This window comes from Heptranchias perlo, chromosome 13, assembly GCF_035084215.1.
Source record: "Heptranchias perlo isolate sHepPer1 chromosome 13, sHepPer1.hap1, whole genome shotgun sequence".
NCBI lineage: Eukaryota > Metazoa > Chordata > Chondrichthyes > Hexanchiformes > Hexanchidae > Heptranchias > Heptranchias perlo.
Window position 1 is genome coordinate 26106757 of NC_090337.1, and position 27279 is coordinate 26134035.

The window sequence follows — 27279 nt, forward strand, 5'->3', positions numbered from 1 at the left end:
GGGTTTCTTTAATAACTCCAATAAATCTTCGGGGTGGGGGGAACATGTGAAATTTTGCAAATCCCTTCAGTACCTTGCACTCTATTTTCCAGTCTGTGAACGTCTAAATCTACTCTTCTGCCTCAGAGATTTAGTTCCTGATTGCTCGAAGTTTCCCATTCCTGAATGTAATTTATTACGTCATCATCTTATTCCATTTTATATTGATTTTTTTTTAGTGCTGGTTCCATCTTCAATCGCATAGAAGAAGACAGGATACTGCAAGACATTCCTTCGTACCAGACTCTCCCCCAATGTTCTGGAACCTTAATACATATTTATCTCAAACTCTTCCATGCCATTTCCTCAATGATGTAATCGGCAGTCACTGGGTGAACAAAAAAGAACATAAATTGTTAAAGTTAATCTTATTTTTTCTGGGTTTTTTTTGAAAGGGGTACTAATGAGGAGACTTCTTTAAATACAGCATGGTTACAAAGTGATGAAGCATTGAAACTGTCATGTTTTGGAAGTCACATTGATTTTAGTATGGAAATTCACAATCTAAGATAAGTGATCAGAACTTCAGTAATGTAGCTGCCTTTAAACCTTTCCAGGAGTGCACTCATATTTTTGCATTATGTCAGAATAATAATACAAGATTAGAATTTTCCATTTCTTCAGATTATCCTATAGATAGAAATACATTGCATATTTTTATATATTCTACATATATTGTACTTTGCCTTATAGATCAACAAATTATCCTGCATTCTTGAAAATGTTCACAAATTCCTCCAAAACTTATTTAGTATTCCAGTTTAAAGAAGTGTGACATATGTAAATATTATCAGTAAATATATGAAAATGTGACATATCAGTATTAGGAAGTAACTTTTTCTTCAACAAAATTTGTTATTTAACTGAAGAAGTTCTCGTTCAAGTATATAGTTGCACATCTAGTTTCAGATACTCTTTCAAAAGCTATTAATTGCAGGACATTCAAATGAGTCATAAATTATTATTGCTTTCATCATCCTACAACAATTAATCAGCTTAAAGACCCACTAAAGAGCTTTAGTAATGAAACAGATGTGGGGATTCCATTTGAGGTCAAAGGAGAAAGTGATTCTGAGGATATCGCTAGATGAAGTACAAAGGGGGACCCATCAAAGGAAAGAGGTAGCATCTGAGGGTTAGAATTCCAAGACAGGAAGAAACCACGGCCCTTAAATTCCAAAGTCATGCAATCTGCTGCCGTAAGTGCAGCAGATTAAAGCTTCCACCCACCCAATCCTAAATTCCTGGGTCATCAAATTTAAATATTGCTGGGCAGGACAAAAGTGCATGGCCATAACTGCCCGGTTATGCTGGGAGGTCCTGAAAATTCAGCGGGGAAAGAAAGCTCCGGTAAAGGCAGGTGCTGCACTTAAGACTGGACTGCTCTTAAAGCAGAACCACCATGCAGCAATTTCAAACCATAGATCAAAATAGAACTAGAAAGAAAAGAGCCTGAAAATTCTTGGTGAGTGATGTAAATATGATTCTGACTGGAATTTTCACTGACTACTACTTTTTCATTACCTTTTGAAAATTCTGCATTTTTCATATTTACCACTTGTGAATGTATTGTGCTATGATGATTTTGTTAGCAGGTCAGTTAAAAGTTTATAGAACATGCTTTACAAATTGAGCAATGTTGTCTTCACATTTTGACAACTGCGAGCATTCGGAGAAGTGTGAGGTAATGCATTTGAGGAGGGCAAACAAAGCAAGGGAATACACAATAGATGGGAACATACTGAGAGGTGTAGAAGAAGTGAGGGACCTTGGAGTGCACGTCCACAGATCCCTGAAGGTAGCAGGACAGGTAGATAAGTTGGTTAAAAAGGCATACGGGATAGTTTCCTTTATTAGCCGAGGCATAGAATATAAGAGCAGGGAGATTATGCTAGAACTGTATAAAAGACTAGTTAGGCCACAGCTTGAGTACTGCATACAGATCTAGTCACCACATTACAGGAAGGATGTGATTGCACTAGAGAGGGTACAGAGGAGATTTACGAGGATGTTGTCAGGACTGGAGAATTTTAGCTATGAGGAAAGATTGGATACGCTGGGGTTGTTTCCTTTGGAACAGAGGAGGCTGAGGGGAGATTTAATTGAGATGTACTAAATTATGAGGGTCTAGATAGAGTGGATATTTCCCTTAGCAGAGAGGTCAATAAGCAGGGGGCATAGATTTAAAGTGATTGGTAGACGGATTAGAGGGGAGCTGAGGAAAAATGTTTTGACCCATGTGATGTCAAGAAACAGCTGAGTGCACTGGATACAGCAAAGGCTATGGGTCCCAACAACATCCCAGCCCTAATGCTGAAGACTTGTGCTCCAAAACGAGCCACACCTCTAGCCAGGCTGTTCCAGTACAGCTACAACACTGGCATCTACCCGACAAAGTGGAAAATTGCCCAGAGGGTGGTGGGGTCTGGAACTCACTGCCTGAAAGGGTGGTAGAGGCAGAAATCCTCATCACATTTAAAAAGTACCTGGATGTGCACCTGAAGTGCCATTACCTACAAGGCTATGGTCTAAGTGCTGGAAAGTGGCATTAGGCTGGTTGGCTCATTTTTGGCCAGCGTGGACACGATGGGCCGAATGGCCTCCTGCGCCGTAAATTTTCTATGTATTCTACCACCATCTTGGCCTCCTCCTGAGATCCTTACCACACAGAAGCCAGCCTTCAGCCAATTCGATTCACTCCACGTGATGTCAAGAAATGGCTGAGTGCACTGGATACAGCAAAGGCTATAGGCCCCGACAACATCCCAGCCCTAGTGCTGAAGACTTGTGCTCCAGAACTAGCCACGCCTCTAGCCAGGCTGTTCCAGTACAGCTACAACACTGGCATCTACCCGACAATGTGGAAAATTGTCCAGGTATGTCCTGTCCTGTCCACAAAAAGCAGGACAAATCCAATCCGGACAATTACCACCCCATCAGTCTACTCTTAATCATCGGCAAGGTGATGGAAGGTGTCGTCGACAGTGCTATCAAGCGGCACTTACTCACAAATAACATGCTCAGTTTGAGTTCCGCCAGATTTAATTACAGCCTTGGTCCAAACATGGACAAAAGAGCTGAATTTCAGAAGTGAGGTGAGAGTGACTGCCCTTGGCATTTGACCGAGTGTGGCACTAAGGAGCCCTGGTAAAATTGAAGCCAATGGGAATCAGGGGGAAAACTCTCCAGTGGCTGGAGTCATACCTAGCACAAAGGAAGATGGTAATGGTTGTTGGAGGCCAATCATCTCAGCCCCAGGACATTGCTGCGGGAGTTCCTCAGGGCAGTGTCCTAGGCCCAACCATCTTCAGCTGCTTCATCAATGATCTTCCCTCCATCATAAGATCAGAAGTGGGGATGTTCGCTGATGATTGCACAGTGTTCAGTTCCGTTCACGACCCCTCAGATAATGAAGCAGTCCGTGACCACACGCAGCAAGACCTGGACAACATCCAGGCTTGGGCTGATAAATGGCAAGTAACATTCGTGCCAGGCAATGACCATCTCCAAAAAGAGAGAGTCTAATCACCTCCCCTTGACATTCAACGGCATTACTATTGCTGAATCCCCCACCATCAACATCCTGGGGGTCACCATTGACCAGAAACTTAACCGGACCAGCCACATAAATAGCGTGGCTACAAGAGCAGGTCAGAGGCTTGGTATTCTGCGGTGAGTGACTCAACGTCTGACTTCCCAAATCCTTTCCACCTTCTACAAGACACAAGTCAGGAGTGCGATGGAATACACTCCACTTGCCTGGATGAGAGCAGCTCCAACAACACTCAAGAAGCTCGACACCATCTAGGACAAAGTAGCCCGCTTGATTGGCACCCCATCCACCACCTTAAACATTCACTCCCTTCACCACCGGCGCACAGTGGCTGCAGTGTGCACCATCCACAACTTACCAAGGCTTCTTTGACAACTCCTCCCAAAACCGCGACTTCTACCACCGAGAAGGACAAGGGCAGCAGGCGCATGGGAACACCACCACCTGCAAGTTCCCCTTCAAATCACACACCATTCTGACTTGGAAATATATGGACGTTCCTTCGTCATCGCTGGGTCAAAATCCTGGAACTCCCTACCATATAGCACTGTGGGAGAACCTTCACCACACGGACTGCAGCGGTTCAAGAAGGCGGCTCTCCACCATCTTCTCTAGGACAATTAGGGATGGGCAATAAATGCTGGCCTTGCCAGTGACGCCCACATCCCATGAAAGAAAAAAAAATGGCACAAATCATTGGACCACTGGTACATATTCATGATTTTACTTCAGTTACAACGTGTCTTCAGATTCTTGCCATTATTCACATACACAGAGAATAAAAATATGCTTAAATAAATGCTAGCCTTGGTTTTGGTGATTGGAACTCTCAATTTCTGTCATGCATACTCATGATTTTTGAATTTTCAATTATTCTTGTTATGGATTCTTCCTTTTCTGCTATATTGCAGCTTTACCACCCTCTGAAACAGTGAAAAAATGTGTGTACTTTGACTGCAACTCTTATACTGGTGCCAATGTCACTTATGAGGAATGGCAAGCCCTCTTTTTGGTTTAAACATAATTAACGTATTTTGATTCAGAACACTCTTAAGAAGAAGAACTTGCATTTTATGTAGCACCTTTTATGACCTCAGGACATTCCAAAGTACTTCACAGCCAATGAATTACTTTTGTAATGTAGGGAAATGAGGTAGCCATTTTGCGCACAGCAAGGTCTTACAAACAGCAATAAGATAAATGACCAGATAATCTGTTTTAAAGATATTACTTGAGGGATAATTGTTGGCCAGGACACCAGAAAAACATCCATCTGAGAGGACAGACACAGCTCACTTTACCGTGTCATCCGAAGGACAGCACCTCCGACACTGCCGCAATCCTTTAGTAAAATGTCCCAAGGTGCTTTACAGGAGTGATTATCAAACAAAATTTGACACCGAGCCACATGAGATATTAGTACAGGTAAGCAAAAGCTTGGTCACAGAGGTAGGTTTTGAGGAATGCCTTAAAGGAGGAGAGAGAAGTAGCGAGGCGGAGAGGTTTAGGGAGGATATTCCAGAGCTTCGGGCCTGAGCAGCTGAAGGCACAGTCGCCAATGGTGGAGTGATTAAATTCAGGGATGTGCAAGAGGCAAGAATGGGAGGAGCACAGCAATCTCGGAGGGTTGTCGGGCTGGAGGAGGTTACAGGGATAGGGAGGGGCGAGGCCATGGAGGGATTTGAAAACAAGGATGAGAATTTTAAAATCGAGGCGTTCCTGGACCGGGAGCTAATGTAGATCAGTGAGCACAGGATTGATGGATGAATGGGACTTGGTACAAGTTAGGATACAGGCAGCATAGTTTTGGGTGAGCTAAAGTTCATGGAGGGTGGAAGATGGGAGGCAGGCCAGGAGAGCTTTGGAATAGTCAAGTCTAGAGTTAACAAAGGCATGGATGCGGGTTTCAGCAGCAGATGAACTGAGGCAGGTGCGGAGATGGGCAACGTTACGGAGGTGGAAGTTGGCGTTCTTGGTGATGGAGTGGATATGTGGTCGGAAGCTCATCTCAGGGTCAAATAGGACGTTATGGTTGCGAACAGTCTGGTTCAGCCTCAGACAGTGGCCAGGGAGAGGGATGGAGTTGGTGGCTAGGGAACGGAGTTTGTGGCGGGGACCAAAGACAATGACTTTGGTCTTCCCAATATTCTGTTGGAGGAAATTTTTACTCATCCAGTACTGGATGTCGGACAAGGAGTGTGACAAATCAGACAGTGGAGAGGTCGAGGGAGGTGGTGGTGAGATAGAGCTGGCTGTCGTCAGCGTATATGTGGAACCTGACATTGCGTTTTTGGATGATGTCGCCGAGGGACAGCATGCAGATGAGACATAGGAGGGGGCCGAGGATGGATCCATGGGGGACTGCAGAGGTAATGGTGCAGGAGCAGGAAGAGAAGCCATTGCAGGTGCTTCTCGCCATGACTGGATAGATAAGAATGGAACCAGGCGATGGGGAGTCCCAACCAGCTGGACGACAGACGGAGGAGATGCGTTGGAGGAGGATGGTGTGGTCAACTGTGTGAAAGGCTGCAGGCAGATCGAGAAGGATGAGGAGGGATAGTTTACCATGGTCAGTCACATAGGATGTCATTTGCCAAGGATTCTGCATGCTTTTTTTAACAACCTTCTCAACTTGTCCTCCACCTTCAAAAATTTGTATACGTACACCCCACAGGCCTCCTCTCTTTTTCCCTGGACTACAGGATTGTTTTTCCTCCGCTCCCATAATTTGTACAATTGTTACCCCCTTTTCTTTCATGCAGTACAGATTATTAGTCCCTCTCCTGTATACTACAGGATTATTCTCCCATCTCTTTATTTAGTGCACATGATTTTCATCACCTCTTGACTTCCCACATCTTCATTACCTTACTCTCATAGATTATTACACTCTTTCCTTCTAAACTATGGATTATCTCCTGTTGTGATCCAATTGTGATCGAGATTAGAAAACATTTTATTTGAAGCACAAGTAACATGTCGGCACAGGACTTAAGAAAACATTTAAAAATTACAGTGTTTGTGTCAGCCTATCCTGGAGCCCCATCTACACATTTTTGAAAGTCAATTCTGCTTTACAATAAAAAAAAATCACCAAATATCAGTGATTGATTTGCTTCCTTTAGGAGTAGCAGGGAGCTGAACTAACTAAGAGAGTCCTGGGGTAGCTTGCAACTCACAAAAGCCTGGGACTGTAGAGCACCATCTCATTCTTCCTCTGCCGAAGGACAGCTCCAATTTGTCCTGCCAAATGCGGAGAACACATGATCTGTTGTGCATGTGAATTAGAAGTGAGCTGCAGTGACTTATTGACATTAAGGATCAGAAGGAGGTAAGTCTGTGCTGATTCTCACTTGCAAACCTGGATACTAGGTCAAAAAACACTAATTGTAGACAGTTGTCTTGTATGCATAGGGTTGAATGCTGTGGGAGGCAGAAAAGTTCAGTGTTGGGTGGTGATCTTGCAAAGTTGAAGCATGGTGAAAGCAGGCTATGCTGTATCTTAGTTGGGAGTTCTTGATGCTGAAACTGGATGTCAAAATTGGCAACTGCTCCACTCCCCAACTTGGCATCTTTGAGTACAAATTCATTCCAACTTTTTAAGAGGTACTTCTAACTTTTTCCTTTGATGTTGATAGTTCTATGGATGTCTAGTTTTCCCTTTTTGGGATAAGACTAACCTATTTGGTTTAAATATGTAACCTATTTTGATGCAACTGACGAAAAAACAGAATAGCATGTGCTTAAATGGGTTTGCAGTCTGTTTTACACTTGATAATTGTTAAGTATTACTCCTAACTTCCCCTTGGATTATGAGAGCTCTGCCTGTTGGACAGTCCTACCAGCCTGTCAGGAGCAAGCTGAGTCTCTTATTTGAGAGTGAGTTGGTTTATAGAGGAGAAGAGATCATGTTCACACCTCTTTGCCAGGCACTCCGGCGCCCAGGTCTCTGTCTCTGCTCTGAATGAGGCGTCGCAGCGGCTCTGTACAAATTCTAGAAACACTTCCCAGCCTCCTCTGCGCTTCCAATATGGAGGACCTGACGGTAGAAGTGCGCGGCTCCAACGGAGCATTTTATAAGGTAGGCGCCTCACCCCATGAACCTCGCTTTCTTTCTTTGAAGAAAAGGGGCGCTGTGACCGCGTTAATCTCGTTCAGAATGACTATTAATTCACGAGCGCTTAAAAGGGAGTGGCGTGGGTTAGTTGGCGCTAACCTCCCTGGTAACTTGTGTAATCTGTTATGGAAGCTGCAGGCCTTACTATGGAGATAGTTATTAGGCCTTGCTTTCACCTATGTCATTGGTATCTTAATGTATTTAGTGAAGCTTTCTTTTTTTGGAATAGTTTTATTTGTGAACGTAAACAGCGAAGAATACGGGCAGATTTTGTTTTTTTAAAAAAAAACTTAACTGGATGGCTCAAAAAATAAAGTAACTACTTTTTTTTGGCGTATATCATGCTATTTTGTTCATGTTTTTTCCCATGATGTATAAAAAGTTGATTTAAAAGAATACTCTTCTTCTCATCCAGCAACTATTTCAAGTACGTCATTCGAGTACATACCTCGCCGGCTGTTACTTGTCAGTCATGTTTTATCAAGTTTAGAAAAGCTCTTGGAGTCTAGTTTCAGGTTATTTTTAACACGAGGCCGCTTGACTGAAGCATGTTGTTTCTGCCATAAAAGTGCATAGGAAAGTTAAAATAACGGGAGTTCTACGTTGTGGTGTTTTACTTTGAAGAGGGGTTGCCCGGTGTGTAAATGATCAGATAATAGATACATAAAGAAATAGTTAAGGAGTTTCTTTCCTTAGTGGCGAAAATGCGTAAACAAGTTTTTTTTTCCCTTCAACCTGTTTTGATTTCGAATCCTTTTGACGTGGCTTTATGTTTCAAACGTCAACTGTCTTAACACAATGAATCTTTAGATCTATTGAATTTGAACGCAGTGGAAACAGATGGAATATCAGAATGGGGGAGGGGTGGAAATGGACGGCGTAAAAATTATGCTGTTTTAAATATCATATAAAAATGATGTGACCGTGAATAATCTCCACGGTTGGAATATTTGTTTGCTCTTGAAATCTGCTTTGATTAAAAACTTGCTTCAGGTTTTAAACATTTAATGTCAGCGATGGCATAGATGACTTCACATGATCGTAGAGGCTTTGTGAATGAAAAGTTTTCAGTTTATCCATGTCGGATACTTGCCCTTTCCATTGACTTAATTTATATTTTATTTATCATATTGATTATCACGGGCATCTGCAGCAGTTGAAGTTTAGATCTTTTAAAAACAAATACAGCTTTAACTCAAGTTTTCAGTTGCATTTTGCAGCATATTCTGGATTTAAACTTCAAATTTTGGATGTTTTCATTTGGCCTGCTAGCAGTTAGCCAGTGTTGTGCATCATCACACGGTTTTTGAACCATTATGGTATTGGTTTGTGACTGTGCCTCTAGAACTAGAAATACTGCTCTGATCACCTGCTCTCAAAATTGGAGTCTCCATCCTGGCTCTTCTTTCCTGTTATGACTATCAAGTCCAAAAATTGTTGAAAAGCAATAACATCACCACTGCTTTAGAAAGCAAAGAGCCTGAAGTTTTATAGCTTCTTATGTCCCAAAGCCCATCCTGTAATTATTTGCTTTGAAATGCAGTCACTTTTATGTTGGTAAATGTGGAAGTCATATTGGCCCACAAGCAGTAATGTGATGAATGACCTAATTTTTGGTCATGTTGGTCGAGAGGAACATTGACCAGGACATCAGGAAAGCTCCCCATTCTTCCTTGAATACTGCCACGGGTGTCCTAACGTCCTCTGGGACAGGCAGCTGAGGCCTCATCTTATGCTTCTTCCACAAAATGGCATCTCCAGTAGTTAGCATTCTTTCAATACTCTGATGGAATATCAGCCTAGGTGATCATTTAGTTTATTTGATGTAATAGGTTGTCAAAAAAATTGATTTGTAGATTGCAGTTTTGCTGTCTCGAGCATGTTGATTTTCATTGTCCTTATTAAACGTTAGACCTAAAGAAGCTTTTTTCCAAACTTGATCTGTGTTGACCTTCATTTTCAAATTGCAGCACGGTTTTTATTTTTAAGTTTTTTTTTCTATGGCAAAAAAGTTCCCAAATTGTATCCTTCACACAGCATAACCTAAATAATATGTTTGTTTATTCTCTGTGCCACACTGTTGTCAGTTTTGACTGAGGTACATTAGTGCACTGAAATATAACTTATTTTAAGTGACTAAACCGTGTATGGATTTTGAGAATATTAAAACTGTATCAGCAATTTTAGCTTGCTGCTGACTACAGTAAGCAGTTCAATTTGAGAAGTAGCTTTTGAAATATTGGCCTGACTCCCAAATATTTTAAAATACTAACTTATTATAAATAAATAATTGGCTAGATCATGATGAACAGTGACATGTTTCTAGTATAGGGCCACCCTGTTATTAAGAGGGGGTACAATGGAGTAATGGTTACGTTACTGGACTAGTATCTGTTGTTAAACCGAGGTCCCGTCTGTCCTCCCAGGTGAACGTTAAAGATCTTATGGCACTTTCAAAGAAGAGCAGGGGAATTCTCCTCGGTGTCCTGCCCAATATTCAACCCTCGTCTGTCCATGACAGCGTTGGTAGGAATGATCAACGCATAGTCCTTGAGATTAAGTCCCGTCCTCACACTGAGGATACCACCCTCCATCATGGCGTGTGGCACTACCACGGTGCTAAATGGAATAGTTTAAGAGCAGATCTAGGGGCTCAAAACTGGGCATTCATGAGACTGAGGGCCATCAGCAGCAGTGGAATTGTATATCACCACAATATGTAGCCTCGTGGCCCATCATATCCCTCCACCATCAAGTGGGTTGACCAATCCTCGTTCAATGAGAAGTGCAGAAGAACATGCCGGGAGCAGTGCCATGAATTGGCACATACTCAGCAATAACCTACCTGCTCAGTGATGCGCAGTTTGGGTTCCACCAGGACCACTCTGCTTCGGACCTCATTTAGAGCCATGCTCCAATCGTGGGCACAAGCTGAATTCCAGAGGTGAAGTGAGAGTTACTGCCCTTGACATCAAGGCAGCATTCGACCGAGTGTGGCACTAAGGATCAGGGTGAAAACACTCCAGTGGCTGGAATCATACCTGGCACAAAGAAAGATGGTTGTGGTAGAAGCCAATCATCTTAGCCCAAGGACATCGCTGCAGGACTTCCTCTGAGAAGTGTCCTAGCCCCAACTAACTTCAACTGCTTCATCAATGATCTCCCTCCATCATAAGGTCAGAAGTAGGACTGTTCGTTGATGATTGTAGTGTCCAGCTCATTCTCAATTTCTCAGTTAATGAAGCAGTCCATGTTTGCATGCAGCAAGACTTGAACAACATCCAGCTTGGGCTGTGGCAAGTAACATTGTGCTACACAAGTTCCAGGCAATGACCAGCTCCAACAAGAAAGAGCCTAACCACCACCTCCTAGACATTCAGTGGTATTACTATCGTCAAGTCCCCCAGCATCAATATCCTGGGGGGTCACCATTGATCAGAAACTCAACCCAACTCAACCAGCCACATAGATGCCATGTCCACTGGTGCAAGTCAGAGATTGGGCATTCTGCGGCGAATGGCTCACCTCCTTACTCCTCAAAGCCTCTCCGCCACCTACAAGGCACAAGTCAGGGTGCATGATGGAATACTCTCCACTTGCCTGGATGGGTGCAGCTGCAACAACACTCAAGCTCAAAACTATCCAGGACAAACCAATCTGCTTGATCAACACTTCATCTACTAGCCTAAACATCCATCACCAGCATGTAGTGGCTGCACTGTGTAGTATCCGGTGCACTGCAGCAACTCCCAAAGCTTTTTCAGCAGTACCTCCCAAACCTGCGCCCTCCACCACTTAAGGCAGGAGCATGGGAACACCACCACCTGCAAGTCTCACCATTCTGACTTGAACATGTATACTCCTGTTCCTACATTGATACTGCGTCAAAATCTTGGAACTCCGTACTCCGTACAGCACTGTGGGAGCAACTTCACCACATGGATTACAATGGTTCAAGTAGAAGGCCCATCACTGTCTTCTCGGGAACTAGGGATTGGCAATAAATACGGGCCTTGCCAGTAACGCCCACATTCTGAGAATGAATTTTTTAAAAACCCACTATATTTTCATTTGGAAATTTGACTACAGTTAAGTTTGTAGTCCTTAGCTGGAGGCAGGTTTGGGATAATGTTGTGCAAGGCTAGGTGAGTGTTTAAAGTTGTGCCTGTCATTTAGGGCATGCAGTTACATTTTTCAGCTGTAGAATAATTCAGTGAATTGTTCTGATGGTTCATAATGCATAATTATAATTAATATATAATACATTTTGTTTAGCTTATCTTTAAACAGATGAAATTATGAACATTCCTTGTCTGAAGGAATTTAGTTGTATTGAACTTGTGCCTGCTGCTACAATGTCCTTCTGCTATAGATTCAAAATTTTTGACCTTTGGGTTGGCAGTCCAGTATCATACTGCACTTGTGTACCAATAATTGTGGGAGACATGGTGAGTTCCCAAGATTCCCATTAGACGAGTTTCCAACCTTGATAGTACTATTGAGGTGCTAAGCAGAGGACGGGCATTTCCCTATAGTTGTAAGACAAGCCGTCTTGGAATACTTCAGTGGTCTAGGCGGATGGCGTTCTTGATTGGGAACACTGATGAATCCAGTAAAATTGAAGGGGGAAGATAAAAGAAGTTTAACATAGTATTGCTTTCGACAGAGTTCTCTTTCACCTTTTGCCCCCAGTGCAGTTTGTGAGGGGAGGGGGGATTATTCAAGGTTGCTACCTGTCTTTCCTGGTGATAGGTAGCAACCTTGGTTGAAACGCAGTCCACTTTGATGGGATGAAAGTCCTTAATCTGCTCGAGTGAGTTGGGTGGACTTAGAACTGATTTCTAAGTAGGCAGAGCACAACCAATAGGCACAAATTTAAAATTTGAATTGAATGAATTTGAAGCTAGAAGGATTATTAGTGTAGAAAATAGAAGAATATTTGTTGGTGGAGGAAGTGTTCTTGTGAGGAAGGGTTAATTTTAGTCCCTATGAGCTGCGCTGTAACCAACCCAGGACTACTCAGTACTTGCAAGTGTAAAAGTGTTCTCCCAGCATTGAAGTCGTACACCTTAAGCACCTGAAAATTCATTCCACATTTCTACTTGTTAATTTTGTTTTGTCTCGGTAGCAAGCTAAAGACGTGTGTCGAAACTTAATATTACTTATTCTATACAATACATTAACACCCAAACAAAAGTAGAACAAGCGAGAATTTATTATTTTACTTGTACAAGTGGAAGAGCACCTCAAGCCAATGGTTGAGGATACATCTTCGCTGAGTTCAAGAAAAAGCTCACGTTTATACAGCTCCGTAACAACGCCCACCTGTCACAGAATATGGGCGTGCACGTACATTCTTTATTGGCTCAGGTAGTTAGTCAATCAAAATAGGGAACCCACCCTTGAATTCCCATAGCCATCTTAATATTTTGGATGCAGGCCTGGGAAAGTGCTTTTCCCTAAGAAACTCTCTTTATTATCAGTAAGTCTGTAGCTAGTCTCAAGGCTATATGGTCATTTATTCCTGTTAGTCAGCTACCTCTCCATCTAAGGGAGGACAGCTATCAGCATGAGAAAACTCAAAGTAATTACACAATTGTGCTTCTATGTGTTTTTGAGAGAAACTTTATTATGTGAGTTTAAGTGAATTAGCTGGTCAGTTAATATGGTCAAGTATCCCTTCATGCATTTCTACATTTGTGAGTTAGGTGTATTAGAGAGAGTTAATATGGTCAAGTATCCCTTTATGCACTTCCACACATGAAGTGGTGGATCTGTTGTGAGCTGCTGTAGGTATGTATTGGAATGGCAATACTGACAGCCAATTCAGTGTTTGTATTCTAACTTTCACAGCTACGTTGGTTTTCTAGCAAGCTACTGGCAAAAAGAATTTTTTTTGTTGTTTAATCTCAACAGGAAAGATAATTTTAGCAGTCCTTGTCTCCAGCTGCATCTGAGGAAGTATTTTACGTTGAAAGTACCCTTTAATATTTTTTAAATGAAGAGATGTAGTATGTAAAATTGGATCTGATCTTCAGACTTGAGGTACGATTTTGATTTTTGCATATTTATACAGAACCATTGCCTGCTTGTTTGGACTTAGCAGTTGTCCTTCAGGACATCCAAACTTTGATAGTAAAAATATTTAAGTTTGTTTGGTTTGTTGATCTTGGGACATTATTTTGGTTAGTGTTTTTAAACCTGAAAGACAATATGAATCTGACAAACTACAAAGCTTATTTTAAGTTCTTGTGTCCATTGAACAGTATTGCAAAGTGGTGTATTAGAAATATATTGAGCTAGCAGTTTGAAAAATGTAGTCGTAAGAATTGAACATAGACATATTTGCATATAATGTGACTCCCCAAAGTTCCACTCAATCTTCAAAAAAATTCATGATTCTTATAAAAGATGAGGATTAAAATTACAAAGCATTTATCCACCAAAATATTGACCTTTTATATATGGTAACAGTAAATATTTTTTCTTTTTTTCTCATTTCAGCCAGTGTGCACTTGCTGTGCTCATTCAGCACCATAATATAAATGGCATTGCTTCCTCCTGACTTCAGTTGTAGCTTTCGTTGCTGATTATGAATCTCATCAACTTGTCTCCGATTTTAAATTAGCAGTGGAAGCATAAGGACTGAATGAGGTGGGAAAGCTGCCATTTAAATATAGCAGCATTGGAAGAATAGAGCAAAGCGATAGGAATGAGTGGTGTGATGTTGCAGGATCCACTGTCCTTGGTGAAATTGCTTTGCTGGAAGGAAATCCTGAGGGAAGATATAATCTGTGCAAAGGATGACCCAAGCTTTTAGCTCCAAGCAGGGTCATATATCCTTACATCTTACGGGAGTACGTATAAATGTCCGATACAAATATAATTGAAAGCCTCAGTTCTGGGCTGGCACTGTTTTTGACCTCTGTTTACAAAACTGGCTAGTTGGGAAATACAATCATGGTGGTACATGGGGAAGTTGAGCTTATCACTGCAAAAAGCACTGGGTTAAAAGGTACAAGTCAGTTGGAGTGGCTATTCAATATTGAATATTAAGTTTGATTGAATGGGATGTTGAAAGCCAGGAGCTATGTTGCAACCTAGGTAAAGTGGGGAATAATTTGAATAGGGAGTAAGTTTTCTCATCACGGTGTTTTAAAAGCTGGACAAGTGTGTTAGAAGACAACTCTCTTCCCTGTCCAGTACTGTAGATTAAAAACCAGCAATACATGCCAACTGAAATAGCAATTTTTGTTTCCTACTGGTACCAATACATGAAATGAGCCCAGTGACAACATTAAATATGTACGTTAAGGTTTCTGATGGTTATCTGGAGAATGTCCATTGGAATCTTTAGAAATGAATCGAGGAGAAATGTTCATTTTAACAGTTCACTTCAGCCATGGAATGAAGTAGAGACCATCCAGACTTCAGACGTGAATGGTGCATAGGAGATTATAATTGGCTTTGTGCAAGGGCGACAGATTGTGACTGATCTTCATCCTCGCCTGCTCAGAATTTGATTTGGTCCATCTGAATGAATGAACTTGGTGCCTGAAAGGAGCAGAGGGCTTAATGTCATGGGTCCTGTTTTGGCACTGTTTTTCTTGTATTTTGACAAACCGTGCTGCTTAACATTGGCTATAACCATATAAAGGGTATACAGGTAGAATAGAATAAATGAGAAGTTAGCTGATAGTAAATATTGTTTCACTTGTTGGAAGATTACATTGACATTGGGATATTCACAAGCATTTTAAACCAACTACAATTCTAGGCAATGTTTTTTTTAACCAAGTTCTTAACATTTTCACTTTTTTTAAATGGGCAATATGAGGAACAAGAAATAATGGAATTGTACATTTTGGTATATTCTGTGTCAAATATTGTAATTCAAGCTTTGTATTTTATGGTACCAATCCTCAAACGAATCATGCCACAAGACATAGAAACATAGAAAATAGCAGAAGGAGGAGGCCATTCGGACCTTCGAGCCTGCTCCACCATTCAATATGATCATGGCTGATCCTCTATCTCAATACCATGTTCCCGCTCTCTCTCCATACCCCTTGATGCCTTTTGCATCTAGAAATCTATCTAGCTCCTTCTTCAATATATTCAGTGGCTTGGCCTCCACTGCCTTCTGTGGTAGAGAATTCTACAGGTTCACCACCCTCTGAGTGAAGAAATTTCTCCTCATCTCAGTCCTAAATGTTCCACCACTATCCTGAGACTGTGACCCCTCGTTCTGGACCCCCCAGCCGGGGGAAACATCCTCCCTGCATCCAGTCTGTCTAGCCCTGTCAGAATTGTATATGTTTCAATGAGATCCCCTCTCATTCTTCTAAACTCGAGTGAATACAGGCCGTGTCGAACCCAATCTCTCCTCATACGACAGTCCTGCCATCCCAGGAATCAGTCTGGTGAACCTTCGCTGCACTCCCTATATGGCAAGTATGTCCTTTCTTGGGTAAGGAGACCGAAATTGCACACGATACTCTAGGTGTGGTCTCACCAAGGACCTGTACAACTGTAGTAAGACATCTTTGCTCCTGTACTCAAATCCTCTTGCAATGAAGGTCAACATACCATTTACCTTCCTAACTGCTTGCTGCACCTGCATGCTTGCTTTCAGTGACTGGTGTACAAGGACACCCAGGTCCCTTTGTACATCAACATTTCCCAATCTACCACTCTTTAAATAATACTCTGTATTTCTGTTTTTCCTTCCGAAGTGGATAACTTCACATTTATCCACATTATACTGCATCTGCCATGTATTTGCCCACTCACTCAACTTGTCTAAATCGCCTTGAAGCCTCTTTGCATCCTCGTCACAACTCACAATCTCACCTAGTTTTGTGTTGTCAGCAAACTTGGAAATATTACATTTGGTTCCCTCATCCAAATCATTGATATATATTGTGAATAGCTGGGGCCCAAACACTGATCCCTGCGATACCCCACTAGTCACCGCCTGCCACCCCGAAAAAGACCCGTTTATTCTTACTCTCTGTTTCCTGTCTGTTAAACAATTTTCAATCCATGCCGGTATATTAACCCCAATCCCATGTGCTTTAATTTAGCACACTAACCTCTTATGTGGGACTTTATCAAAGGTCTTCTGAAAATCCAAATAAACCACATCCACTGGTTCTCCCTTATCTATTCTACCAGTTACATCCTCAAAAAAACTCCAGTAGGTTTGTCAAACATGATTTCTCTTTCATAAGTCCATGTTGACTTTGTCTAATCCTGTTGATATTTTCTGAGTGTCCTGTTATCACATCCTTTATAATAGACTCTAGCATTTTCCCTACTACTGATGTTAGGCTGTGGTTCCCTGTTTTCTCTCCCTCCTTTTTTAAATAGTGGGGTTACATTTGCCACCCTCCAATCTGCAGGAACTGTTCCATAATCTATAGAATTTTGGAAGATGACAACTAATGCATCCGCTATTTCCATGGCTACCTCTTTTAGTACTCTGGGAGATTATCAGGCCCTGGGGATTTATCGGCTTATAGTAACAATAATTTCTCCAGCACTATTATTTTACTAATACTAATTTCCTTTAATTCCTCCTTCTCACTAGTCCCTTGGTTCCCTAGCATTTCTGGGAATTTATTTGTGTCCTCTTCCGTGAAGACAGAACCAAAGTATTTGTTTAATTGCTCTGCCATTTCCCTGTTCCCCATTATAAATTCTCCTGTTTCTGACTGTAAGAGATCTACATTTGTCTTCACTAATCTTTTTCTCTTTACATACTTGTAGAAGCTTTTACAGTCCACTTTTATGTTCCTTGCAAGTTTACTCATACTCTATTTTTTCCCCTCTTAAATCAATCTCTTGGTCCTTTTTGGCTGAATTCTAAACTGCTCCCAATCTTCAGGCTTGCTCCTTTTTCTGGCAACTTTATGACTCCTCTTTGGATCTAATACTATCCTTAATTTTTTTTGTTAGCCATGGTTGAGCCTCTTTTCCTTTTGTGTTTTTGCGCCAGAAAGGAATGTATAATTGTTGCAATTCATGCATTCATTCCTTAAATGTTAGCCATTGCCTATCCACCTGTTTTCTCTCTTTCCTCTTTTTAAATAGTGGGATTACATTTGCCACCCTCTAAGCTATAGTTACATGCTTCTAGCCGAAGTTGTAGGTATACCCAAAATGCCGTACTTCAAAAACACTCAGCAAGTCAGGCAGCATCTGTATAGAAAGAATCCATTCCGATGAAGGGCTAAGCCTGAAATGTCATCATCTTCCTTTCTTTACTGATGCTGCCTGACTTGCTGAATGTTGCTAGCATTTTCTGTTTCTGTTTCTGTTTCAGATATCCAGCATCTGCAGTATTTTTTTTATGCTTTCACTTAATTTGGAGGGAAACGGTGTTGAAGTACATGAATGCAGGTGTCAAAGGCACCAGCTTTATTTTCTAGGAAGATCAGGGTGTATGCTCCCCAGAATGCTTCGGTACATTTTGCAGTATTTGGAATATATAATGAACTCAAGCATTGTAAATTTTTTTCTTCTAAAAAGAAAATAACTTAAGTTTTATTTAAAACTACTGTCTGCCATTTGGGAATCGATTATTTTTCTTTATATTTTAAATTTCTTTCTCCCAGCAGTGGTAGATTATTTGTTACTGGAAGAAAAATGTTTCTATTAATTTCCTTTTTCTTTAAAAAATTGCCTACTGGCAAACCAAATTTTCTTTGACTATGGGATTATTCCAATCAGGGCTGTGTAGGCAGCAAATTAATTATACATACTCCATTCAAATGCTAATACTATTTCTATGGTGGTCTGGGCATTGCTCCCTCCAGATAATGTTGAACTTTTACATTAAAAATGGTGCAGTCTAGTCTATTTTAAACATTTGATACTTCATGGTGGACAGATTCTTAATCTTACAAAAAAAATAACATTTGAATTTTCAACAGGCCAACCAGACCCAGTTTTCCCAAAAGCTACCTTCACTATCACTTTTTTCCCCTTCCTTCACAGAGGCACTCAGCTTCCCCCTTTGCCCAAAGTTCAGAGATATTGTACCCCTCACACCCTCCCAGTTCATGCTGGCATTCTTTTCCCTTTCTCCCTTCCCTTCCCTTCCCTCCCCAGTTCAAGCTGGCACTGTCTTCCCTCCCACACTGCTCAATTAATGTTAGAACCCTTCTTGCTTCCCCCCCCTCATCTCTGCCCAAGTGCCACTCCAGGGCTTCCACCTCTTGTTATTGCTGCTATCGAAAGTAGTTGAATGCCACCAGACACTGGGTGGAAATTCCCGATCACAGGATGCAGTTAATGCACTTAGAACAACAAGACGTAGGAGCCCTGTTGCTGTGCTAATGGTGTGGGGGGGGGGGCAATGCCTGATCCCTGTAGACTTTTCCATGTGGACATTGCTCCCAAATGTTAACTGTCGACGTTAAAATTCAGTGATTGGCGTGGAGAAAACGGTTCATTGACTTGCATGATACCTTTATTAATTTAATGCTTGATTTAAGTTCTACCAGTTTTTAGAATCTTGGGTACAAATTGCTTTGCCATTCCTTGGTAATAATTTCTTCGTTGCCAGCCGTAGTATGTCAAAGTAAATTTCTGGATCCTGTTGCCTTCAACCTATATTAGTAGAGAAAATAGCAAAATATCCTTTGACCTTTGCCACAAATTCCGTTCCCTGGCCACTGTCTGAGACAGAAGCAGACAGCTCGCAACTGTGGCACCCTATTTGACCCCGAGCTGAGCTTCTGACCCCATATCCTCTCCATCACCAAGACTCTCTACTTCCACCTCCGTAACATCTCCCGTCTCCGCCGCTGCCTCAGCTCATCTGCTGAAACCCTCATCCATGCATTTGTTACCTCTAGACCAGCCTGTTCCAAAGCTCTTCTGGCCGGCCTCCCACCTTGCACCCTCCATAAACTTGGACTCATCCAAAACTACTGCTCGTGTCCCAACTCGCACCAAGTCCCGTTCTTCAATCGTGCCTTCAACCTCCTAGGCCTCCAGCTCTTGAAGTCCCTCCCTGAATCTCTCCGCGCCTCTCTCCTCCTGTAAGACGCTCCTTAAAACCTATCTCACACCTGTCCTCATCTCTCCTTATGTGGTTTGGTGTCAAATTTGGTTTCATCGTTCCTGTGAAATGCTTTGGGGCATTTTACTAGATTAAAGGCGTTATAGCAATGCAAGTTGTTGTTGACCTGGATCCCACAATAGTAGAAAATCTACGAACGTACATACGAATTAAGAGTAGAAATAGGCCATTCGGCCCCTCAAGCCTGCTCTGCCATTTGATAAGATCATGGGTGATCTGATTGTGACCTCAAGTCTACTTTTCCGTCTACCTACTATAACCTTTGACTCCTTTTGTTAATCAGGAATCTATCTAACTCAGCCTTGAAAATATTCAGTGACCCTGCCTCCACCGCTCTCTAGGGAAGGGAGTTCCACAGACTCGTGACCTTCGGAGAAAAAATTTCTCCTCATCTCCATCTTAAATAAGAAACCCCTTATTTTTAAACTGTGTCCCCTGGTTCCAGTCTCTCCCACAAGGGGAAACATCCTCTCAGCATCCTACTAGACCCTTCAGGATCTTTTATGTTTCAATAAGATCACCTCTCATTCTTCTAAACTCCAATGTATACTGGCCCAATTTGTCCAAACTTTCCTCATAAGATAACCCCCTCGTCCGAGGAATCAGTCGAGTGAACCTTCTCAGAACCGCCTCCAAAGCAATTATGTCCTTTCTTAAATAAGGAGACCAAAACTGCACCCAGTATTTTTGATGTGGTCTCACCATTGTCCTGTACAACTCGAGCAAATCATCTCTACTTTCACAATCCATTCCCCTTGCAATAAATGACAACATTCCATTTGCCTTCCTAATCACTTGCTGTACCTGCATACTAACTTTTTGTGATTCATGTACTAGGACACCCAGATCCCTCTGTACCTCCAGAATTCTGCAATCTCTCTCCATTTAAATAATATACTGCTTTTCTATTCCTCCTGCCAAAGTGGACAAGTTCACATTTTCCCACATTACACTCCATTTGCCAAATGTTTGCCCACTCACTTAACCTATCTATATCCCTTTGCAGACTCCTTATGTCCTCTTCACAACTTACTTTCCTACTTACCTTTGTGTCATCAGCAAATTTAGCAACCGTATATTCGGTCCCTTCATCCAAGTCATTGATATAGATTGTAAATAGTTGGGGCCCAAGCACTGATCCCTGTGGCACTCCACTCATTACATCTTGCCAACCTGAAAATGACCCATTTATGCCTACACTCTGTTTCCTGTTAGCTAACCAATCGTTTATCCATGCTAATATATTACCCCCTGCACCATGAGCTCTTATTTTGTGTAGTAGCCTTTGATGTGGCACCTTGTCATAGAGTCATAGAGTTATACAGCACGGATAGAGGCCCATCGGCCCATCGTGTCCGCGCCGGCCATCAAGCCCAGTCTAATCTAATCCCATATTCCAGCATTTGGTCCGTAGCCTTGTATGCTATGGCATTTCAAGTGCTCATCCAAATGCTTCTTGAATGTTGTGAGGGTTCCTACCTCCACAACCCTCTCAGGCAGTGAGTTCCAGACTCCAACCACCCTCTGGGTGAAAAAGTTCTTTCTCAAATCCCCTCTAAACCTCCCGCCTTTTACCTTGAATCTATGCCCCCTTGTTATAGAACCCTCAACGAAGGGAAAAAGCTCCTTAGTATCCATCCTATCTGTGCCCCTCATAATTTTGTACACCTCAATCATGTCCCCCCTCAGCCTCCTCTGCTCCAAGGAAAACAAACCCAATCTTCCCAGTCTCTCTTCATAGCTGAAGCGCTCCAGCCCTGGTAACATCCTGGTGAATCTCCTCTGCACCCTCTCCAAAGCGATCACATCCTTCCTGTAGTGCGGCGACCAGAACTGCACACAGTACTCCAGCTGTGGCCTAACCAGTGTTTTATACAGCTCCATCATAACCTCCTTGCTCTTATATTCTATGCCTCGGCTAATAAAGGCAAGTATCCCATATGCCTTCTTTACCACCTTATCTACCTGTTCCGCCGCCTTCAGGGATCTGTGAACTTGCACACCAAGATCCCTCTGACCCTCTGTCTTGCCTAGGGTCTTCCCATTCATTGTGTATTCCCTTGCCTTGTGAGTCCCTCCAAAGTGCATCACCTCGCACTTTTCCGGGTTAAATTCCATTTGCCACTGTTCCGCCCATCTGACCAACCCATCTATATCGTCCTGCAGACTGAGGCTATCCTCCTCGCTATTTACCACCCTACCAATTTTTGTATCATCAGCGAACTTACTGATCGTACCTTTTACATTCATATCCAAGTCGTTAATGTAGACCACAAACAGCAAGGGCCCCAGCACAGATCCCTGTGATACCCCACTGGCCACAGGCTTCCAGTCACAAAAACAACCTTCGACCATCACCCTCTGCCTTCTGCCACTAAGCCAGTTTTGTATCCAAAGTGCCAAGGCACCCTGGACTCCATGGGCTCGTACCTTCTTGACCAGTCTCCTGTGCGGGACTTTATCGAAGGCCTTACTGAAATCCATGTATACCACATCCACTGCGTTACCCTCATCCACACGCCGAGTCACCCCCTCAAAAAATTCAATCAAATTAGTCAGACATGATCTTCCCTTGACAAAGCCATGTTGACTATCCCTGATTAATCCTTGCTTCTCCAAGTGGAGACTAATTTTGTCCTTCAGAATTTTTTCCAATAATTTTCCTACCACTGATGTTAGGCTCACTGGCCTGTAGTTCCCCGGTTTTTCCCTACTCCCCTTCTTGAATAATGGTACTACATTAGCGGTTCTCCAGTCCTCTGGCACATCCACTGTGGCCAGAGAGGTTCTGAATATATGTGTTAGAGCCCCCGCAATCTCCTCCTTTGCCTCACACAGTAGCCTGGGATACATTTCGTCCGGGCCTGGGGATTTATCCATTTTTAGGCCTGCTAAAACCGCCAATACCTCCTCCCGCTCGATGTTAAAAAAGCCTTTTTGGAAATCCAAGTACACCACATCCATAGGATCCCCTTTTTATCCACATTGCTTGTTACTTCCTCAAAGAACTTTAATAAATTAGTCAAACACGATTTCCCTTTTACAAAGCCGTGTTGACTCTGCCTGATTGCATTGAGATTTACTAAGTGCCCTGCTGTAACCTCCTTAATAATAGATTCCAGCATTTTCCTTATGACAGATGTTAAGCTAACTGGCCTGTAGTTTCCTGCTTTCTGCTCCCTCCTTTCTTGAATAGAGGAGTTACATTTGCTATTTTCCAATCTGATGGGACCCTTCCAGAATCTAGGGAATTTTGGAAAATTAATACCAATGCATCTACTATCTCTGCAAGCACTTCTTTTAAGACCCTAGGATGAAGTCCGTCTGGACCTGGGGACTTTTAGTTCTAATAATTTTTTCATAACCCTTTCCCTGGTGATTGTAAATATTTACAAAGTTCCTCCCTCCCTTTCACCTCTTGATTCACAATTATTTCTGGCCTGTTATCCGTATCCTCTACAGTGAAGATGGATGCAAAATATCTGTTCAATTCATCTGCCATTTCCTTATTCTCCATTTATTAATTCCCCAGACTCTCACTCTAGAGGACTAACGCTCGCTTTACTTAGTCTTTTGCTTTTTAAATACCTGTAGAAACTCTTGCTATCTGCTTTTATATTTCTAGCTAGCTTTCTCTCGTATTCTAATTTCTTTCTCATTCTTCTTTTAGTCATTCTTTGCTGTTTTTTATATTCTGTCCAATCTTCTCATCTGCCACTATTCTTCGCGGAATTGTATGCTTTTTCTTTCAATTTGATACTATCTTTAACTCCCTTAGTTAGCCACGGATGGTATGTCCTTCCCCGAGAGTCTTTCTCTCTCACTGGAATGTATCTTTGTGTGTTATGAAATATCTCATCAAATGTCTGCCACTGCACCTCGAGTGACCTATCCCTTAACCTAAGTTCCCAGTTCACTTTAGCCAGCTCTGTTGTCTTGCCCTCATAATTGCCCTTATTTAAGTTTAAAACACTAGTCTCAGAGTTACTCTTCTCTCCCTCAAACTGAATGCAAAATTCAATCATATTGTGATCACCGCTACCTAGAGGCTCCTTTACAATGAGGTCATTAATCCTGTCTCATTACACATTACTAAATCTAGAATAGCCTGCTCTCTGGTTGGCTCGAGAACGTGCTGCTCTAAGAAACTGTCCCAAAAGCACTCTATGAACTCATCTTCCAGGCAACATTTGCCAATCAGATTCTTCCAATCTATATGTAGATTAAAATCACCCATGATTATCGCTGTTCCTTTCTCACAAGCCCCCATTATTTCTTCCTGTATACCCAGTCCTACAATGTGATTACTGTTCGGGGGCCTATAAACTACTCCCACAAGTGACTTCTTGCCTTTATTATTTCTTATCTCTACCCAAACTGATTCTACATCTTGGTCTTTAGAATTAAGGTCATTTCTCTCTATTATACTCATGTCATCCTTAATTAACAGAGCTACCCCTCCACCTTTTCCTCGCCTCCTGTCTTTCCGAAATGTCAAGTATCCTTGTATATTCAGGTTCCAGCCTTTGTCACCTTGCAGCCATGTCTCTAATGGCTATCAGATCCTACATATTTCTATTTGAGCTATCAATTCATTCATTTTGTTACGAATGCAACGCGCATTCAGATACAAAGCCTTTAGTGCTGTCTTTTTACTATTTTTGCAACCTCTAGCCTTATCTGCTGGCACACTCAAGTTTGCATACTCTGTCCCTTCCTGCCACACTCTGATTTATCATTTCCCTTATTGCTATCTTGCTCTCTTGCCTTGTCTTCTTTCCTTACTTGATCCCTCACCTCCATTATTTATTTTAAAGCCTTCTCTACTGCCCTGGTTATAGGATTCACCAGAACACTGGCGCCAGCACGGTTCAGATGAAGGCGGTCCCAATGGTACAGCTCCCACTTACAGTTGAGAACCATCCCCTTTTAGTGCAGACATTCAGCTTTTGCAGCCCCCATTCACATGGCGGCCTTGAACAGCTGATTTGGGGCTGGCTGATGTTGCCCCATAATCCATCACGACTTCCTTTTGCACATGTGCAATTCAGTATAGAAGAGGTGAGCTGCAGTAGGTTGAGGCAACTTTAGCTAGCCCCAGAAATAGCTGTTTTCCAGGCCCCTTGTGAACACTAGTCAATTTCATTGAATAATAGAAAGATTACAGCATAGAAGGAGGCCATTTGGCCCATCGAGTCTGTGCCGGCTCCATACAAGAGCAATCCAGCTAGTCTCACTCCCCCGCCCTATCCCTGTGGCCCTGCTAATTTTTTCCCTTCAAGTACTTATCCAGTTCCCTTTTGAAAGCCATGATTGTGAATCTGCCTCCACCACCCCCTCTAGCACTGCATTCCAGATCCTAACCACTCGCTGTTTTTTTAAAAAAAGTTTTTCCTCATATCACCTTTTTGGTTCTTTTGCCATCCACCTTAAATCTATGCCCTCTGGTTCTTGACCCTTCTGCCAATGGGAACAGTTTCTCTCTATCTACTCTGTCTTGACCTTTCATGATTTTGAATACCTCTATCAAATCTCCTCCCAACCTTCTCTGTTCCAAGGAGAACAACCCCAGCTTCTGCAGTCTATCTGCGTAACTGAAGTCCCTCATCCTTGGAATCATTCCAGTAAATCTCTTCTGCATTCTCTCTAAGGCCTTCACATCTTTTCTAAAGTGCGGTGCCCAGAACTGGACACAATACTCCCAGTTGTGGCCGAACCAGTGTTTTATAAAGATTCATCGTGACTTCCTTGCTTTTGTACTCTCTGCCTCTATTTATAAAGCCTGGTATCCTGTAAGCTTTTTTAACTGCTTTCTCAACCTGCCCTGCCACCTTGAACGATTTGTGTACATATACCCCCTGATCTCTCTGTTCCTTTTTTTTTTATTCGTTCACGGGATGTGGGCGTCGCTGGCAAGGCCGGTATTTATTGCCCATCCCTAATTGCTCTCGAGAAGGTGGTGGTGAGCCGCCTTCTTGAACCGCTGCAGTCCGTGTGGTGACGGTTCTCCCACAGTGCTGTTAGGAAGGGAGTTCCAGGATTTTGACCCAGCGACAATGAAGGAACGGCGATATATTTCCAAGTCGGGATGGTGTGTGACTTGGAGGGGAACGTGCAGGTGGTGTTGTTCCCATGTGCCTGCTGCCCTTGTCCTTCTAGGTGGTAGAGGTCGCGGGTTTGGGAGGTGCTGTCGAAGAAGCCTTGGCGAGTTGCTGCAGTGCATCCTGTGGATGGTACACACTGCAGCCACAGTGCGCCGGTGGTGAAGGGAGTGAATGTTTAGGGTGGTGGATGGGGTGCCAATCAAGTGGGCTGCTTTATCTTGGATGGTGTCGAGCTTCTTGAGTGTTGTTGGAGCTGCACTCATCCAGGCAAGTGGAGAGTATTCCATCACACTCCTGACTTGTGCCTTGTAGATGGTGAAAAGGCTTTGGGGAGTCAGGAGGTGTGTCACTCGCCGCAGAATACCCAGCCTCTGACCTGCTCTCGTTGCCACAGTATTTATATGGCTGGTCCAGTTAAGTTTCTGGTCAATGGTGACCCCCAGGATGTTGATGGGGGATTCGGCGATGGTAATGCCGTTGAATGTCAAGGGGAGGTGGTTAGACTCTCTCTTGTTGGAGATGGTCATTGCCTGGCACTTATCTGGTGCGAATGTTACTTGCCACTTATGAGCCCAAGCCTGGATGTTGTCCAGGTCTTGCTGCATGCAGGCTCGGACTGCTTCATTATCTGAGGGGTTGCGAATGGAACTGAACACTGTGCAGTCATCAGCGAACATCCCCATTTCTGACCTTATGATGGAGGGAAGGTCATTGATGAAGCAGCTGAAGATGGTTGGGCCGAGGACACTGCCCTGAGGAACTCCTGCAGCAATGCCCTGGGGCTGAGATGATTGGCCTCCAACAACCACTACCATCTTCCTTTGTGCTAGGTATGACTCCAGCCACTGGAGAGTTTTCCCCCTGATTCCCATTGACTTCAATTTTACCAGGGCTCCTTGGTGCCACACTCGGTCAAATGCTGCCTTGATGTCAAAGGCATTCACTCTCACCTCACCTCTGGAATTCAGCTCTTTTGTCCATGTTTGGACCAAGGCTGTAATGAGGTCTGGAGCCGAGTGGTCCTGGCGGAACCCAAACTGAGCATCGGTGAGCAGGTTATTGGTGAGTAAGTGCCACTTGATAGCACTGTCGACGACACCTTGCATCACTTTGCTGATGATTGAGAGTAGACTGATGGGGCGGTAATTGGCCGGATTGGATTTGTCCTGCTTTTTGTGGACAGGACATACCTGGGCAATTTTCCACATTGTCGGGTAGATGCCAGTGTTGTAGCTGTACTGGAACAGCTTGGCTAGAGGCACAGCTAGTTCTGGAGCACAAGTCTTCAGCACTACAGCTTGGATGTTGTCGGGGCCCATAGCCTTTGCTGTATCCAGTGCACTCAGCCGTTTCTTGATATCACGTGGAGTGAATC

General features: G+C 42.8%; 1 protein-coding gene across 3 annotated transcripts in view; it reads left to right on the forward strand.

Annotated features, from left to right (window-relative positions):
• The first annotated feature begins 7537 nt into the window (after nt 1-7537).
• Nucleotides 7538-27279, forward strand: part of fxr1 (FMR1 autosomal homolog 1) — a 94453-nt gene continuing 74711 nt past the window's right edge. For 2 of the 3 annotated variants that reach the window (XM_067995209.1, XM_067995211.1), the window contains exon 1: nt 7541-7673. In XM_067995209.1, coding sequence (XP_067851310.1) covers nt 7557-7673 — 117 coding nt within the window. In that variant the 5' untranslated portion in view covers nt 7541-7556. Of the gene's footprint in view, nt 7674-27279 lie in introns of all 3 variants that reach the window. The other variant, XM_067995210.1, reaches the window with a different exon arrangement.